This window comes from Zootoca vivipara, chromosome 4, assembly GCF_963506605.1.
Source record: "Zootoca vivipara chromosome 4, rZooViv1.1, whole genome shotgun sequence".
Lineage (NCBI taxonomy): Eukaryota > Metazoa > Chordata > Lepidosauria > Squamata > Lacertidae > Zootoca > Zootoca vivipara.
The window spans coordinates 25,062,865-25,080,869 of record NC_083279.1 but is presented as its reverse complement, the minus strand read 5'-3'; the positions used below and the strand labels follow the sequence as shown (position 1 = coordinate 25,080,869).

The 18,005-nt window shown below is 44.1% G+C and overlaps 1 protein-coding gene across 1 annotated transcript in view; it reads left to right on the top strand.

Moving 5' to 3' along the window:
- Positions 1-2,271: 2,271 nt before the first annotated feature.
- Positions 2,272-18,005, top strand: part of GAS6 (growth arrest specific 6) — a 42,956-nt gene continuing 27,222 nt past the window's right edge. The window contains exons 1-2 of the mRNA XM_035114871.2: positions 2,272-2,615; positions 3,614-3,786. Coding sequence (XP_034970762.1) covers positions 2,549-2,615; positions 3,614-3,786 — 240 coding nt within the window. The 5' untranslated portion in view covers positions 2,272-2,548. The remainder of the gene's footprint in view (positions 2,616-3,613; positions 3,787-18,005) is intronic.

Below are 18,005 nucleotides of genomic sequence, written 5' to 3'. Positions count from 1 at the left end.
GATCGGAATGTTTCTAAGGCATATTTTGACACATTCCCAGACTGCGCTGTGTTCTCTCAAATTACCCAATTTGCACTTACTGTAAGTAATTCTAATATAATATTTTTTCTTCTTCTCAAAAAATCCTTCCTCTAATAAAATGTGTTGCATGCCAACAATGATATGTACTGATGCATAATTCTTATTAGATTGCTTTCTGGCTGACCTAGTACAAGCCTGAACCAGCTACAGAGACTTGATAAACTGAAGGAAGCAAAGCCCAGACAACTCAACCAGGCATGCAGCCCAATCCTATGCATGTTTACTTGGAAGCAAGTCCCAATGAGTTCCTACAGAACTGCAGCTGCATAGCTGCAGAATCATAGAATTGGAAGAGACCATAAGGGCCATCCACTCCAACCCCCTGCCAAGCAATTACGTAGATCTGCTCATAGGTGAAATTTCATTAAAGAGACGGAGGAGCGCACTTCATTCCCCTTCTCAAAAGCATGAATAAGAAGCAAACGATCCATTTACCCATATCACATTATTGCAGTGAACCATGCAAACAGCTCCTTCACGCCATTTGTAAGTAACATTCCACCGAAGGGAATTTTTACAAGTCATGTTTGTGAAAATGGATTCCCCTTTAATAAATCAAATTTAAAAACTGTCTCAACTAGTATGCACATTACATTAAACAAAAGGCTTTTTCTTCCAGGAATGTTACAAACTTTCAAAAGTGATGCTTGCCAGGCTACAAAATGCATTCCCTTCATGACTTAGATATACTAAAGCCAATTTAAGCATTTGTTGGCATAGAAAGTTTTAAAAACTAGCTAGAGGAGTGCTACACAAGTGATGAAATAGTTCTAATACAATATTATTTTGTGTGGCACCATAATAAGCCTCACAGGACCACTTCAAAACATGTACGAATGGAAGGCAGAGCTATGAGTGCCATAAGACCACCCTGCATCCCTTAAACTAATCTGCTGTCTCCAGAATTGTAGAGCTCGAAGAGACCCCAAAGGTCATCCAGTCCAACCCCTTGCAATGAAGGAATCCTGCCCACAGCCATCCCTGGGTGGATGTGGGCTTGAACCCCCAACCTTCTGGTTAACAGCCAGACGCACTGACCCATTCTGCCACACAGTAAAAATGAGTGATGCTGTTCCATTGCAAAAGTTAAAGTAAGATTCAACTATTAGTCTGGTGGGCACCTGTACATGAAATGGGAGGATGAGACTGGCTGCATACATGCCATACTTTTAAAGCACATTTGAAAGACATTTCTACCCTCAAATAATTTTGAGCAATGTAGTTTGTTAAGGGTTGCTGGGAACTTGAACTTTGTGAGACATAAACGGTAGTGCCCAGAATTCCTTGAGGAGAAAAATGTGCTTTGAAGGTAGACTGTGCATGCATCTGTCTTGTCCATTGCCTCAGGCGACAGAATGTCTTGGGTGGAGCCATCATACGTGCTCTGAGGAAGTGATGACCAATGGCAAGTTCTTAGGATGAAAGTGGGCAATCTGTGGGCACTGCCAGGCTGTTGCTATTCAGGTTGCGCAATTAAAGTTGATTTGAATAAACTCGCTTCCCTCAAAACTGTACTTGCTGAGAAAAGGAAAGTGACAGAATTTTTTTTAAGGGAAATCATAAGGGGACACTTTCTTTGAAGCAACATCATCTAACTTCCCTGAAAACAAATCAGAATGAATGTTCAATGACCAACGTCATCTAACCTCCTTGCAAACAAATAAGCATAAATGCTGAATAAAAAGGCTGTCTAGAAGTGACTATGTACATATTGCTATACCACTACTACACACAGGAGCCAACTCCTAGGGGCTGAGGTCCTTTCAACCCCCAGTAAAATATTTGAGGGGGCTGCCCGCCCCAAAGTTGATTGGCATTGCCATTTGAACGGTGTGCATGCACCACGTCATGTGATCAATTATGTGGGTTGGGGCTTACATGCCCCCCCAATATTTTATTCAAGTTGGATGGCACCGCTGCACACATACGCCATGGGGCACGCACACCATTGTGGATATGCAACGACTGCCACTTAAATGCGATAATAATCCTTACGTGGGCTATTTCGCGCGCAGAATTGCTGTCTACGTACGAATGTTGTCACCTCAAAGCACTAACCTGAAGGCCGGAGGGCAAGTACTTGTACACAGTGACTTCGTAACTGTAAAGGAATCTGGAGCGCACACGGAAGCTGGCTCGGTGGCACCGGAGGGCATGCTTCCCCCCCCCCCCCGGGTCACTCTGCTCGTCCTGCCATACTCCCTCCGGGCCTCGCCTCTCTCTGCCCCTTTCCAGCGATCGTGCACCGAGGGCGCGCGAAGCCTGAGGTGTGTCGCTGTGGCTGCAAAGCCCTGAGCGCGAACTTTCTCAATTGATTGGCTCAGCTGCACAAGCGACTCCCCCGCTGGGCTCGGCGGAGCTCGCGCTGCCTTCCAACAGTAGCTGCGCTCGCTCCTCCTGCACCAGACCGCCCTGCTCCTCTCCGCCACTCGGAGGGCGCAGCCCCAGCCTCAGCAGCAGCCGCATCATGCAGCAGCCGCCGGCTCCAGCTGCTGCCCTCTTGCTAGTCCTGCTGGCTACAGACTCATCGCAGAGTGAGTAGTACTTCGGGGGGCTTCGCCTTTTCCTCCCCCCCCCGACCTCACTGGAGAAAGAAAACACCCCTCTTTTACCCGCCATTCCTGCAATTTCTCGTTGCAGAGAAAAATTCTCACTTCGGCTTTATCCTCTATCTGTTCCCCCCACCGCCCCACTCTTTAATTAGCACTCTCCTTTAATTATTAATCGATATACAGTAAAGCAAAGTCTTCACATGAGCAATGCAGCTTCTCCGGACTGGGGAAAGAATCGGTATATTATATAGAGAGATATGTCAGCCCTTTCGCTGCTCTAACCATTGCCCCTCAAGGTCAGGACATCCCAAACGCCTTTCCCCAGAAGGAGCCGGTTGCACCCAATGGGTCACCCAGCTTGCCTGCCTATCTGCCTTTCACTTCCAAGGGTGACTTAAAACAAAACAAATGTTTATGTTCTCAAACCTCCCCCCGCCCCATCACTTTTTGGAGACCCTCTGCTGCTGGGCTTTAAGGGCTGACTTTACCATTTTCCAGAAAAAGGGTGGGTGGTGACACACTCTCTGCTCCCCCTCACCCACAACCACATCCCCGGCCAAGCATTGTTTCTTGGGGAGCGAGAGAGCGCGCGCGGGCTCAAGAAGGGCAAGGGGCGCAGAGATGTCATTGTTTATGGCCCGGTGAGGTGGATCTCGGTGGCGCCGCTTTGGGCGCGCTGGCTGCTGCTGGGCATTGTTTTGGTTCCTCGAGGCAGGGACGTCAGTGGAGGAGCTAGTCTAGCCCCCTGTGAGCTGAGGGGACAGGGAAAGCTGCTGCGGGACCCCCCCCCCCCCATGACAGTTTCACCGACTCCTCTGGCTGCCAAGTGCGCGGCGGGGCCATTGTTTCCCGAGCGCGCGCGCGCGCCGCCCCACACCACCGCGCAGTTTTGCACGCTCCGCTCTTTTGTTACCGTCGCGCGGGGGGGGGGGTGCGTTGGTTTCCAATGCTAATGGCTCCTTTCCTTGCGGGGCCCCCAGCTATGCTGCTCTACAGAACCCGGGAGGAGGCTTCGCAGTTTCTTCGGCAGAGGCACCGCCGAGCCTACCAGATTTTCGAAGAGACCAAGCAAGGCCATCTGGAGCGAGAGTGTGTGGAGGAGCTCTGCAACAAAGAGGAAGCCCGGGAGGTGTTTGAAAACGACCCTGAGACGGTAAAGAGGGAGAGGGAGGGAGAGATAAAGAGGTGCGGGTGATAACTAATTTGATTTATTTATTTTTTTAAAATTAAAAGAGCAGTTGAGTGTTCAGGCCTGCTGCAGCTGCACGAGTGGGAACGAGGGCGCCAGCTGCTTGCACAGCTGGGGAAGTTGTTTGGAGGAGGAGCCATTAGATAAATAACTGAAACCACACAGGGTAACCAGCACTTCACTTAACAAGATTGCGTTTGGATTTCTAGGCCAAGAAAGCGGCGGGGAGGCGCTGTTTATATTGGACTAAAATGGCATTAATCTGCTAATACGAATTTCTTGGGGGGATGTTACTGGGGTGGGGAGAGGGGAGTTTAACTTGTCATAATACTTAGGATCCTTTGGGATATCTTGGTTTTCCGCTTCACTCATCCACCTCTCCTGGACTCTTAAGTATTTGAAATGCTTGTAAGCCCCAAGGATTTTGCTGAAGCAATCTCCTGAAAAGAAGCATTTCATATTTTTCTAATTTAGATGAGTGATCAAAATCTCCCGTTGGATCGGGATTCCACTCCCCCCCCCCACCTTCTGGATGAAAACTTGTTTGTTACTAGGTAAATGTAAGCAGTCATTAAGCTTATATGTAGAATGAGTCTGGTTTTTTAAAGTAGTATGCCTAGTGAGAACAACATGGTCATTAAGTCTACAGCTGTTTAGTTCTAAAACTCTCAAAAGTATAAATAATGTGTTTTAAATAAATGTGTTTCAAATGGCTCATCAATAGGTTTGTGTTATGCTTGTAGTATTCAGATTGACTAGTATTTTTGCATAAATAGAATGGCGTTTGAATGGCTGCTTAAAAATGATTTTCTGATTTGCTTGCATCTTCCAGATGTGCTGCTCTGAATAGGCTCTTTTATAGCTTGGATTATCTGGCATTAGTTTAGGGAATAAATTTCCTGGAGAAGAAATTGACTGGTGATTTTGCACAGGGCTGTGCTTTCCCGTTAATGATTTGATGCTAGTGGGTAGGGAAAGAGTTATGTAGGTCAAAAGTACTGAGAATGGGAGGGACTTGGCTGTTTTCTCTTAGAGTAGTTAATGTTTCGTATTTAAGGCAAAACATGTCTTGACATGTATACTTTTAATAGACTTGGAACTATCGCAGCATGAAGAATAGTTGCAAAACAATAGGGGGGAAATGCAGCAAGTAACTTCTGCGGGAAGTGTTTACTGTGAGGTTTCAACACCAAGATCCAGGTGAAATCAAGGGTTTTTTTTTTTGTTTAAAGAGCAAAATAGACTGGGATGTTGTTCTCCTATTTAATGGCGTGCAGTTAAGACTTTGTAAGTTGGGTAGCATTTCAGAGTAAACTCATTAACAGTTGTGTTCTCACTGAGTTGACCTCATAAATTACTTACCGATACTTGTACATTCTTAACTTTTAAACATTAAGTGCCACACTTAAGCTGCATTGGTAAGGCTTGGGGGTGGAGGATAGAGTGTGGTGTGTTCATCTTTCCTGGCCTCCACTGGTGGAGAAGAGCATTGCTCATGGGGGTTTCTTCATTGCAGCGGAGGCCAAAGTGGTTGGTTCCACCATCCCTGGTGGTTTTCCCTTTAGCCAGTGGTTTTCAACCAGTGTGCCTTGAATGATGGTCAGGGCTGCCACAGGCAACACCTCCCCCTCTCCCTCCCCCTCTCCCTCTCCTTCTCTCTCTCTCTCTCTCTCTCTCTCTTTCCTTCCTTCCTTCCTTCCTTCCTTCCTTCCTTCCTTCCTTCCTTCCTTCCTTCCTTCCTTCCTTCCTTCCTTCCTTCCTTTATTTGATGACCTCTCACGTCTCTGCCTCCCAAAGGCTTGCACAGCTGTTTATTGCAGCAGCCCTGGCTATAAGCTCCACAGGCCAATGGTGCCTCTGGGAGGCACCTCTCTTGGGCGGGGGCAGGGGGGCAACTCAGAAACCAGGGGCGGCAGCAGCAGCTGCCTGGGGAACTCCCAATGAGAGGGGAGAGGAGTGGATGCTGGGGGAACACTCCACAAGGGAGGGTGTTTGAAAAAGGGTGAGAGGCTGCCAGCTCTGCAGGAAGGGGTGACATAACTGGGCCCCTGAGCCCCACAGGGGTGCCGCAGAAAGAACATAGTTGGTGAAGGGAGCCATGGATTCAAAAAGGTTGAAAACTTCTCTGCCTTTAGCAATAACCAGCAGAAAGCCAGGGTTCTGAAGGCTTTGGATCTGCACATCCTTGAGGGACTCAGTCCTTGGGTCCTGTGTGCCAGACCTGGAACAAAAAAAGGAAAGAAATGCCTCACCCTTTTGCCATGACCATCAGGAACTGGCGGGGCTTCAGGTAAGGCGTTGACTGCCATTCTAAGCTTCCAGGACCCTCTTAGGATGGCTTCACCCACCACAGACAATTCTCCTGAAATTCACATTTACAGATTTGCTGAAATAATTCATGGTAGGACATGGAGTAATCTTTTTAAAACTTCAAATCTGAACTTCCCTGTGAACATCTGAAAGAAGTATTCTGAAGTCACCACTGTTTTACTCATTGGTTTTTAACCAAGAAGGTTGCTATGAATTAGAAAGCATATCTGCATGATGAGTTTGTTAGCCAACGGTGAGGTCTGGTGTAGTGATGTCCTTTACCTTTTCTCTCCCTTTACCTTACCGTAGTGACGTTTCAACTGCCCTTATAAAACAGTCTTGTCCCACTGTAAAAGAAGATGCAGTGCTTCTATTCTGCTATTGCATTTATTAAAATACATATAGCTATGAAAAGGGTTTGATTTCTCTGTGCCCGTTGTTTGACTTCCATCATGTGCCATTTTACTTTTCTTCTTAAACACCTTCAATTTGTTAAGATCATTTTATCATTTTTCTTTGACTAAGGAGGAGAGAGAGGGAGTGGGATTCTCCTAAGCTTCAGGGGGAAGAAGAGAATGGAGGGTAAAGTCCCTTAGAAATATGGAAATGCAGTGAGCTTGAAGAGGTAGAGATGTATTTTGGGGGTTCAGAATTCAGTGCACTTAATGAAAGCCAAGGCAGTGACTGAGCTCTGAACTGGGGGTGTTTCTGGTTCAAATGCCATCTCAGTGATCTGGGTAGTATTAGGCAAACCTCTGTCTGTCTGTCTCCCTTTCCTTACTCCCTTAATAGTATGTGCTGTATAAATGCAGATAAATTATAACACACCTATGAATGTTACTAGGAATTAATGCCACTTTACAACTTTTTAAAGTAAGTATGTAATTTGCAGGTTTTACATGCTAACATAGCACAGCACCAAAAAAGAACATCAGAATTGCTGATTTAGAATTGCTGTTTAGGTCAAACATTTATGTATTCCAGCCTTTCCTAAAAATACATAATGCTGCATTTCATTTGGTGTTTGAGTTAGGCTAGAATTAGAAATGTAAAAGCAAAGCAAAAGCTGGCAGTCTATTGTTTAGAGTCATGACCTGTGCAGTTGTCTGTATGGACCTTCTTCCCAAAAGGTATGCTGGTCTGTGACTGAAATAAAGTTTGATATTGATACTCCCAAAAGGTATTTGAGAACTGTGCTTCTAAATGGTCCTACAGGGCTAGCTAGATGTGACATTACCCATGTCTTTAACTCTGGTGTACATAACTTTAGAAGAAAGCAGGGGTGGGGGAATCTAGACCAGTGTTTCTCAACCTTTTTTGGGCCACGGCACACTTGTTCTATGAAAAAAAATCCCGCGGCACACCAACTCTGTGCCGCCCTATATTTAGTTTGGAGGGGAGACGTAATCATTACACACACGGGTGCAAAAAGTGCATGGTGTAAAAGTTGGAGTTTAATGGCAAAAGATTTGAGGGGTTCCTTTGCGGGTCTGTTCTGCATTATGTCCTTGGCGGAGCCACTCGCCGCCTTCTCCCCGTGCGCGCAGCCCCGGTGGCGGAGTTTCTGCAGCAGAAGGGAACAAACGACGGACCGACCTCCGATCGGTCCCTGTCTGTGTGGGCTGGGGCTTCTTGGTGAGGCTCCCTTTTGAGGCTCCCACATGCGGCTCCGGAGCCGCGGGTTGCCGACCCCTGGGCTAGCAAGAAGAGCACCTCACCTTCTGCAGGACTCTTTGCCGAAGAGGCCGCTCACTCCCGCGCCGACCAAAAAACTCCCGGGCGCCGCCAGCAAGAGGAGCGAGAGCGAGACAAACAGCCGCAGTGGTGGCTGTTGAGAGCTGCGCTCGCCCCGCCCCCGTCGTGACCCGGCCGGCTTCCTTTCCGGCGGGTCAGCGCCCCTAATGGCGGCCGCCAGTCACGTGACAGGGCAGCAAATCGCCCTTCTCGTCGCCAGCGTCTCCCGGCACACCAACCAGCGTCCCACGGCACAGTACTGTGCCGCGGAACAGCGGTTGAGAAACGCTGATCTAGACCATAATACTGGGCACGGAAGAGTGGCTCTTTGGCCCATCCAAATCGAGTTCCTTAGTGTTGGCTACTTGCAAAGGGCGGAGAACTCATTGGCAGTTTGAGGATGTAGCTTTGTAGCTTTTTTTTTTTAATACTTGGGGTGCACAAGATTTTTCTATAGCTGTAATGCTTTTCATATTTGGAAGTAGAAACTGCTGCCTCTTTCTCTACATGGCTGGGGAGTCTTTTCCCTGCTTGACAAATTAAAAATGTAAGATATTTGGTCATGCATCCCTGCAATTAACATGTGTTCTGGGATGAAAGGACATTGATTTGTGTGATATAACTTCTCTGCAGGGGAGATGGTTCTTTTGTTTGAGAATGACAGTTTATCATGGGGATTAAAGAATGTTTTGAAAAAAGCACGACATATTTATTGTCAATCCTGTTTACGCCATGCTGTCACAGCAGCCGTTATATCCCAGTTTATGCATTTCTATGCTGGCACAGCAAGTATTAGGCTTCTAGGTCATTAGGGATTTTCAAGAGATAATTTGGATGTAGCAGAAAGAAAAAAGGGGGAAAACATTTTTTTTAAAAAACTTTTTTCAGTTTCTGAAAATATAACAAACAAATACCCATAAGAAACATTCCATGCATAAATAATATAAATGATGCAGTCAGACATTAAGGAGGTTTGTGTAATAGTTTTGAGTTGATTATATCAGTTAAGTGTCTTCTACTCTGTTTTAACAGATTGTCCCAGTGAGCTGTTGGTAGCTGGTAGCAAGGGAACAACATTGTCATTTCCTGAATAAACATGTACCATGCAGTTTCAGCATCTTATTTGTGTTTCAGTTGGTAGAACATGAGGGTTGTGGGTTCGATTCCCACGCTGGGCATACGATTCCTGCCTTGCAGCGGATTTGACTAGATGACTTGTGTGGTCCCTTCCAACTCCACAGTTCTATGATTCTTAGTGCTCTAAGATACTTTGTTGGTTTCTCCATAAGAGCTGTGTTCCATAGTCTATCCCAGGCTTCCTCAACCTCGGCCCTCCAGATGTTTTGAGACTACAATTCCCATCATCCCTGAACACTGGTCCTGCTAGCTAGGGATCATGGGAATTGTAGGCCAAAACATCTGGAGGGCTGAGGTTGAGGAAGCCTGGTCTATCCCACCATGCCTCTAGAGTTAAGTTAGTTGCTGTTTTCCAATATTGTGTTAACATATTCCTAGCTGCAGACATGAAAAAGAGTAGTAGGTCCTTAAACAGTAGATTATTGTTGTCATCTATTAACATATTTAATAAAGCGAGCCTCAGATCAGGTTGTATCACTTGTCCCATTAGAAGAAACCTATTCAAAGACCGTTTCCCAAAATAATTGTACAAGTTTGCAATCCCATCACTTACGGAGATATAAACTTAAGAGTTAACATCTTCTCAAACATAAAGAACGAGAACTTGAACGAGAACTTAACCTGTGGCATTTCACAGGTGTAAAGTGCCAGCTGGGAATTGTTTTAAAACTACTTTCCCTTACTTCAGTTGACACTCACTTTAAAAAGAAAGAACAGAACCTGGGTCAGAAGGTGCAGAAGTTAAGTGTTTGAGCACAAATTAACAAGTAGGCTAGATGTTATTACTAAGGTTGAAAATGAGAAAAAAAACATATGGGATACAACGCTTTAAAAGCAAGTATGTTGCAGTGTTAAGGAATGTTTTCAGATTTACTATGAACACAATTTATTCCAGATTTTTTTTCTACTGAGCAGAGTGAAATCTCAGTGAGAAGATTATGCTACAAATAATAATAATAATAATAATAATTTATTATTTATACCCCGCCCATCTGGCCGGGTTCCCCCAGCCACTCTGGGCGGCTTCCAACAAAACAGAAATTCTAAAATACAGAGATCCATCAAACATTAAAATACAGAAATCCATCAAACATTAAAAGCTTCCCTAAACAGGGCTGCCTTGAGATGCCTTCTAAAGGTCTGGTAATTGTTGTTCTCTTTGACCTCTAGTGGGAGGGCATTCCACAGGGTGGGTGCCACTACCGAGAAGGCCCTCTGCCTGGTTCCCTGTAACTTGGCTTCTCGTAGTGAGGGAACCGCCAGAAGGCCCTCGGAGCTGGACCTCAGTGTCCGGGCAGAATGATGGGTGGTTACAAAGCCTGTGGTGGTTACAATGTGCACAGAAAGAAATAATTGACCTTTTAGTGTTCAGCCAGGTACACAAGCTTGATAGCAGAAACTGCCGTGGAATTTGGCTGACCTCAACGTAAAAAAATGTTTCCTAAACAAACATCTGAGTGAAAACTGAAGGCTTCTGTGGGAAGAAACAAGAAGATTTATTAGGAATAGTGATTGCATCAATACCTGGCTCAGACGTAGTGCTGTTGCCTGATTGCCAAACAAACCATCACGAGGTGTAGGGCAGTCGGACACCAATTAGGTCTTTTAAAACGTTCTCAACTTGGCTTGAGTTGATTACAGATCACTTTCTTGTTTTCCACAAGGACTGCTACACAATGGCAGTTAACAGTTCATTTCAGTAGTTTGTATTGTGAACTGCTATTCACATTTAGTTGATTTCCATGGGGATATTATTAAGCAATGCTTAAATGAGGGCAGTCTAGAGAGACTTCCTAATATGTACACACATATGTTGTCCTAAGAGGACTTAACTTTGATTGAATCATGCACAATTTTTATCCAGTGCTCAGAAGTCTCAGGTCAATTTATGTTGAAGATGGCCAACATGAGGTTGTAGTGGATAGATTGATGAAGATAGATGCTGACCCAGTGTGTGGCAGCTGTGAAAAAGGCAAATTGCATGCTAGGAATCTTTAGGGAAGGAATTGAAAATAAAACTGATGGTATCGTAATGGTGTTATAGAAACCTATGGCGTAACCATATTTGAAATACTTCTGGTTCCCTTATCGCAAAGAGATTATAGAGTTGGAAAAGCTTCAGAAAAGGGAGCCAAAAGGATCAAGAGGGTGGAGAAAATGCCCCATGAGGGTTGCTGCTTTTGGGATGTTTTTTTGGAGGGGACTAGTCCAACTTGCATTTCAGGAATCTCTACTGGATCAGATGGCCACCCAACCTCTGTTTAAAAACCTCCAAGGAAGGAGAGTCCACCACCACTTGTAGGAGTCTGTTCCACTGTCAAACAGCTCTTACTGTCAAAAAGTTCTTCCTGATTTAACTTTTAAAAAACCCCATAAATTAGTACAGTTTTATCAACCCCATATTGTAGTGTGGGGGAGGGGAAATGGTGGTTTGTCTAATTAGGAATACAATGGTACCTCTACTTACAAATAACTCTACTTACGAATATTTCTACTTACAAATGGAGCTCCGTCCGCCATCTTGGATGCGGTTTAGATAGGATTTTTTCTACTTACGAATTTTTAGATAGGGTTGCTTCGACTTACAATTTTTTTCTCCCAATGCATTCCTATGGGATTTGACTTACAATTTTTTTCGACTTACAAATGTGTGTTCGGAACGCATTAAATTCATAAGTAGAGGTACCACTGTATAGGAAGCTGCCTTACAGCAGGCCAGACTTAAGAGCAAAGCATGTGTGCTGCCACTTAGCTACATTGCCTCCTCACAGAAAGGATTTCATATTTCATTGAAACCTAAGTTCAGATCTCTTAATTCAGAGTCCAGAATTCCCACTAGTTGGGGCTATAATAGGCATACGATTCGAACAAGGGTCCTCCGAGCTCAGCCAACCAGCTCTATGTTCGTTTTAGATGTGATTGCATATTTGGCACTGTGGTTCTCAACTACATTTTCTCTTGAACAGATGTCCAGTATTAGTAGGAACAACATTTAGTACCAGACAGGATTAAGAATGTGCTTCCAATTCTGGATTTTGTGTGTGTGTGTGCGCGCGCACACGCACATGCAGGCAGTGAAACTGAAAACCTGACTATCGAAGATGAGCATGAATTGTCAGTCATGTATAGAATAGGCTTGCCACATGTTGAAAGACCTGTTCCACTATACCAAAGGCTGCTGAGTAGGTAGATGGGAAGGGGGAAGCTCTCTGGTAATAATCTGGGACTAGAGAGCCACATATAAACATAGCTTTGTCAAAGGTGAAAGACAAATATTTTCAAACTAGCTTTTGAGAAGTTCTGCTTTTATAGGTTTTTCTTGTTTATGTCCACTGCTGTTTAATCTTTAACTGCTTTTTATTGTAATGCTGCAATTGTTTGCATGGCTTTATCATTCTATATATTAGTTTTAAATTTTGGGTTTAAATTTTATAAGATGCCTTGAAGCACTCTTTGAAGAGGAAGGGTAGAAATCTGTAACTCAGTGAAGAGGATACAAGGCCAATCTCAGAATTATAAGTTACAGAATTGTGTATTATTTTATTTTATTTTACTTTATTTGTAGGCCATGTAACACCTAGGAAAAAGCAGTTTTACATAACGGGAAAGGCAATTGCAGCCTAGACAAGGCCTGACAGCTCTAGTCAAGTGATTCCTTGTTTTAATTAAGAGAGGTTTCATCATTTTCCCTATACACTTTGAGTTTTATCAAGGATTTGTGAAAAAACTAAAATAGTGGACAAAAAAGGCTGGAGTTTTGAGAAACTTACTTGATTTTGCTATTATTTCTCATTGGATTATATCCAGTGCTAGTCAGAGAAGACTCGATGAAGTTAATAGTCATATCTAACTTGTGTCCATTCATTTCAGATGGGTTTACTCTGAGTAGAAGTGAGTTGGCTACAACCCACTATTATTAAAAGGATAAGAAAAATGAATGTGGTAATCTAGGACCTGGATCACACTTGCATGTATATCACTGGCTAAGTTTGGACATCACACAAATTTGTTTGTTTGTTTGTTATTAAAATTGTATACCACTCTCCATCCATAGATCTCAGGGTAGTAAAAAGGTAAAGGTAAAGGACCCCTGACAGTTAAGTCCAGTCGGGAACGACTCTGGGGTTGTGGTGCTCATCTCGCTTTACTGGCCGAGTGAGCCGGCGTTTGTCCGCAGACAGTTTTTCCAGGTCATGTGGCCAGCATGACTAAGCCACTTCTGGTGAAACCAGAGCAGCGCACGGAAATGCCATTTACCTTCCCACTGTAGCGGTTTCTATTTATCTACTTGCACTTTGATGTGCTTTCGAACTGCTAGGTTGGCAGGAGCTGGGACTGAACAACGGGAGCTCACCCCATCGTGGGGATTCGAACCGCTGACCTTCTGATTGGCAAGCCCAAGGCTCAGTGGTTTAGACCACAGCGCCACCCGCGTCCCTCAGGGCAGTTCATAACATAAAAATACAAGATCAAAAGACAAATACCTAATAAAAACCAGAACAAAAGAAATCACACTAGTTTAGTGTGATAACAATGAGTGTATCCTCCTCCTGGGCTCCCTCTCCTATTCCCTTGCAATGGGAGGAGTTTGGAAGTTTTGGCTTCTCCTTTTTTTTAACCACAGTTTGGTGTGTTGTCTAGGCCTGGAACTATGGTTAACCTTAACTATGGTTACTTTACAAAACCGGTTCCAGTAACTCTAGTTTGATGCTGGCTTTCTGAAATTAACCACAGTTTATTGATCTGGATGATATAACAAACCATAGTTCAACAAAAGCAAAAACGTTCAGACTCCTCGTACTGTGTTGCCTGGGAGGAGAAAAGGGCAAGGGAGAACATATGAGACTGGGAGGAAGCTAGGTTTGTTTATGTCTTACTAAACCATAGTTTAGCATGATGCAGTCACTTGATAATAACTCAGATTTGTGAATGAGCTACGAGATCTACCAACACCAACAGAATTCCTTTATTGTCAAGTTCCAGTACAAATGCAATAGTTTTCAGCAGAGGCATTTCATGCATTCAGTGTCTAGTAGCAGTGTCTAGTAGTGAGGGGGAGGCAAGTGAGGCACATATACAGGCATCCCCAAACTTTGGCCCTCCAGATGTTTTGAACTACAATTCCCATCTTCCCCAACCACTGTTCCTGTTAGCTAGGGATCATGGGAGTTGTAGGCCAAAACATCTGGAGGGCCGCAGTTTGGGGATGCCTGCACATATACATGTAAACGAGGGTGCTTGCTTGCAAGAGTGAAGGAAGCAGTGATGATCCCAGTTGCAAAAAAGGGTGTGGAAGAAAAGCCCTGTTCAGTGTGTGTGTGTGTGTGTGTAAGATGTCTGTGTGGCCACGAGCCAATCAAAACGAAGCATTTTAAAGCCGTACTGGTATTAAAGGAGAGAGCTGAAGATATGCTTTAGCATTTCACATTAAAATCCATGGGGCTTGCATGCTTGACTTTAGCTGGGTTCATCTTAGGACCACTATAGCCCTCTTCAGGTGTCCAAAGTGAATACACAAAGAATGCAGCGAAGACGTACATGTTCATGACTCCATTCCTGGTGGGGACCTTCATGCTTTGAGAAGGGAAGGTTTGAAGGAGGCTTCAGCTGACCACTGTTGGGTACCCAGCAATATCCGGCTTCCATGATGGTACAGAGGCTGGTAGATAGGACATTCATCCAAATGCACTGGGAATCCCCCTTCATACCGTCCCATTCAATGTGGGAGATTCAGGGCAATCGGGGTGTGGTGATGGTTGTGGCGCATGTTGCTTGAATGTGAAAATGGCATGTGAAACATGGCAACTGCATTTTGTGCAGGGTTTTTTGTTTTTTTAAAAAAGTACATATGTTATTATTTTTTGTAGCGGGTTCCTAATAACGCACTGCTGACCAAATGATAAATATAGTAGCAGTTACTCTTCTTTTCTACAAAGGGTGTTTGGCAGCCGCGATAATGAGACCACTTCTAATAATGGAAATATTTAGATATAAAGATATAAATGGCTATCTAAATGTTTATTAATACATTAGAGAATGAGGAAAGAATGTAATCGTGGTGAGGGAATGGAGGATTAAGAGAGTATAAAATGTCTTTGGTTTATGTTGGTGGACTTAAGTAGTCTAGACATAAATATCATTGGAAATGCAACCTAAGTCTAGCCATCCTAACAACAGTTACTATTTTGATTTGAGGTATAAATCTTTCAGATCTGCTAAAAAAATTCTCCTGAGGATTTTAGCATTGCATTTCCTTGGAGGATTTTTACTAAAGCAGGCATCCCCAAACTGCGGCCCTCCAGATGTTTTGGCCTACAACTCCCATGATCCCTAGCTAACAGGACCAGTGGTCAGGGAAGATGGGAATTGTAGTCCAAAACATCTGGAGGGCCGAAGTTTGGGGATGCCTGTACTAAAGCGTTCCTGTGTGGATCCATGACTTTACACTGATTAGACGCATTTCAGCATTCAAGGATAATGTACCATTAGCAAACTATAGTGCTAGGAAGCTATATTACTACATGGGAACGTGCCATTCATTTGCCAGAGGTGTATTTAAGGGAGTATTGGGTGTTGAGCCTCGGGGGGGGGGGGCAGGGCACAGGGGATGCCACAACTATTTATAACGGAGCACGAGAATCGGGGGGTGCCAAATTTTGGTGTTGCAGAGAGTGCCACTGAAATTTGAGACTTCAAGTCCCCCCCACCGTATTTGCCCAATGACAGCAGAATCCCCTTGTTTTGGACTTGGCTGCAGTTCAGCCAGGTCCAAATATGCGCGGAACAGTTTGCATTAGTACAATAAGGATCTTGAAGTGCCCCCTAAATGGCATTATGATTTAAATGCACAACAGCTTCATTGGGTGGGCAAACCTCTAGCTCAGGCATCCCCAAACTTCGGCCCTCCAGATGTTTTGGACTACAATTCCCATCTTCCCCGCCCATTGGTCCTGTTAGCTAGGGATCATGGGAGTTGTAGGCTAAAACGTCTGGAGGGCCGCTGTTTGGGGATGCCTGCTCTAGCTCTTTTCCACTTCTTTCCCTCTCCCTCTCCATGTCAGCTCACCTCCTGCGATTGGCTAAAGGTTTAGGTTTACTCATGTATGAGCAACTGCAGGTGATGCACACATCTCACCTGAATTGAGGAACTGGTAGATTTTTGTCACACTGCAGTATGATGAAGAAATGCCAGAAAACTGGCTTTTATATACTGGACCAGCAATTGCTTTATTATTATTATTAATGGGTAAATTGCAGTAAATTGCAAGGAAGCATTATGTGACAGAATTGGTTAGTTGCATTCTATCAACCCTCATAGTAGGAAAGAAAATTGGAGAGCAATTTTGACTGGAAAAACAGCTGACAGGAGAAGAGTTCAGCACCCGCTCCCATCTGCTCTGTCATGCTCACAACCTTCTAAGGCTGCTTTTCATTAAAAAATGGAGACTATTAGTTACAGGCTTCTGTGCATAACTTCTGGTTTTGTTCCTCAGAAGCTGGTTCAGTTTCAGGGCAACTCCAAGCCATAAACCAGTGCCCAGGCCATAAAAATTGTGCAACTCATGTTGTGGTAAATGAGCCTGATGTAGCTGATATGTTTATCAAGAGTTTGAAGCTGGGAGGAGCCACCTCTTTCAAAACATTTTTAAAACCAGTCTTCATGTTTTATGTAGAGTGTGGTTTGATATTTATTGATGTGATTCTATTAGTTGTAGTTTTTGTTGTTTTGAGATCATAACTGTACAAAGATGGAAATAGAGCAGGCATCTCCAAAACTTCGGCCCTCCAGATGTTTTGGACTACAATTCCCATCTTCCCCGACTACGGGTCCTGTTAGCTAGGGATCATGCGAGTTGTAGGCCAAAACATCTGGAGGGGAGCCGCAGTCTGGGGATGCCTGAAACAGAGTTATATTTGAAGTGGCTGCTTCTAAGGACTTGGGCCAGAAAAAGATGTATAATAATTTTAAAGTTTTAAGTCATAGCATTTCTTCTAAATGTTGCTGCATGCTCTCATTCCAAACATCAGAGAAAATAGTCTGGTGCCTCTATAGGGCAAGCTCACCTTTGTTTTCTGAATGATGTGCCACCTTAACCTCAGCTGACTTTTTCCTCTATAGGATGCAATTTGCTCTTCCTGTCAGATTAATCCTTTTGGTATAAGCTGAACACAGTGTTTCGGAAGCCAGAATAAATGGAAATGTCATGTGCAGGAAAAGGCTATTTCCAGCTCAGCTCTTGTTCTCGTTTTTTGTTTTTCTCAAGAGTAAACGAAACTATTTGGGCTTTGCAGATATTTAAAGTCACAGGTGACTGCCTTCTGAGCAGCTCATTTGACTCTCTCCCATAGAAGAGTTCTGGATTAAATGGGCTGTGGATGGAAGTTTAAGCTGCTTAACAAAATTAGAAATATTCAAGCATCAGAAACATAAGTACCAATAGTTTAGAATTTTGTTGTGGGCATCTTGGTGCATTCTTTCATTATCTTGGCCTTAAAAGCCCTCCCCAGCCTCCATAACTCTGTAGTGATAAGTGCTTACCATTTAACACTACAGTTTTGGCACTTGTTTATTATTCATCACTCCTTCCTACCTACCATGCACTTTTCTCTATGCAAAAATCTTCCATTCCCTTCCTTGAATTCCTCCTCATGCCCCACAACAGCTGCTTAATATCCACTGGGAGCTAAAAGTCTCAAGCATATAATTTTATTTCTGTGGGGCAGTGGGGCAGCATGTCTAGCTGTTAACCAGAAGGTTGGTGGTTCAAGCCTACCCAAGGATGACTGTGGACAGGATTCATGCATTGCGGGGACCCTCGGGGTCCCTTCCAACTCTACAATTACGATTCTACGATCATTTTGTTTGCTTTTGGTGTCATACACTAGGAAAAGCACTGTGTACGGCTGCTGCAACTGTTTCGATTCTGGTCTCATCCTCTTAATCTCTCTCGTTTATTGGAAATGAGAGGTGAAAGCTAAGTTGAGCTTCAAGTATCTGTCAG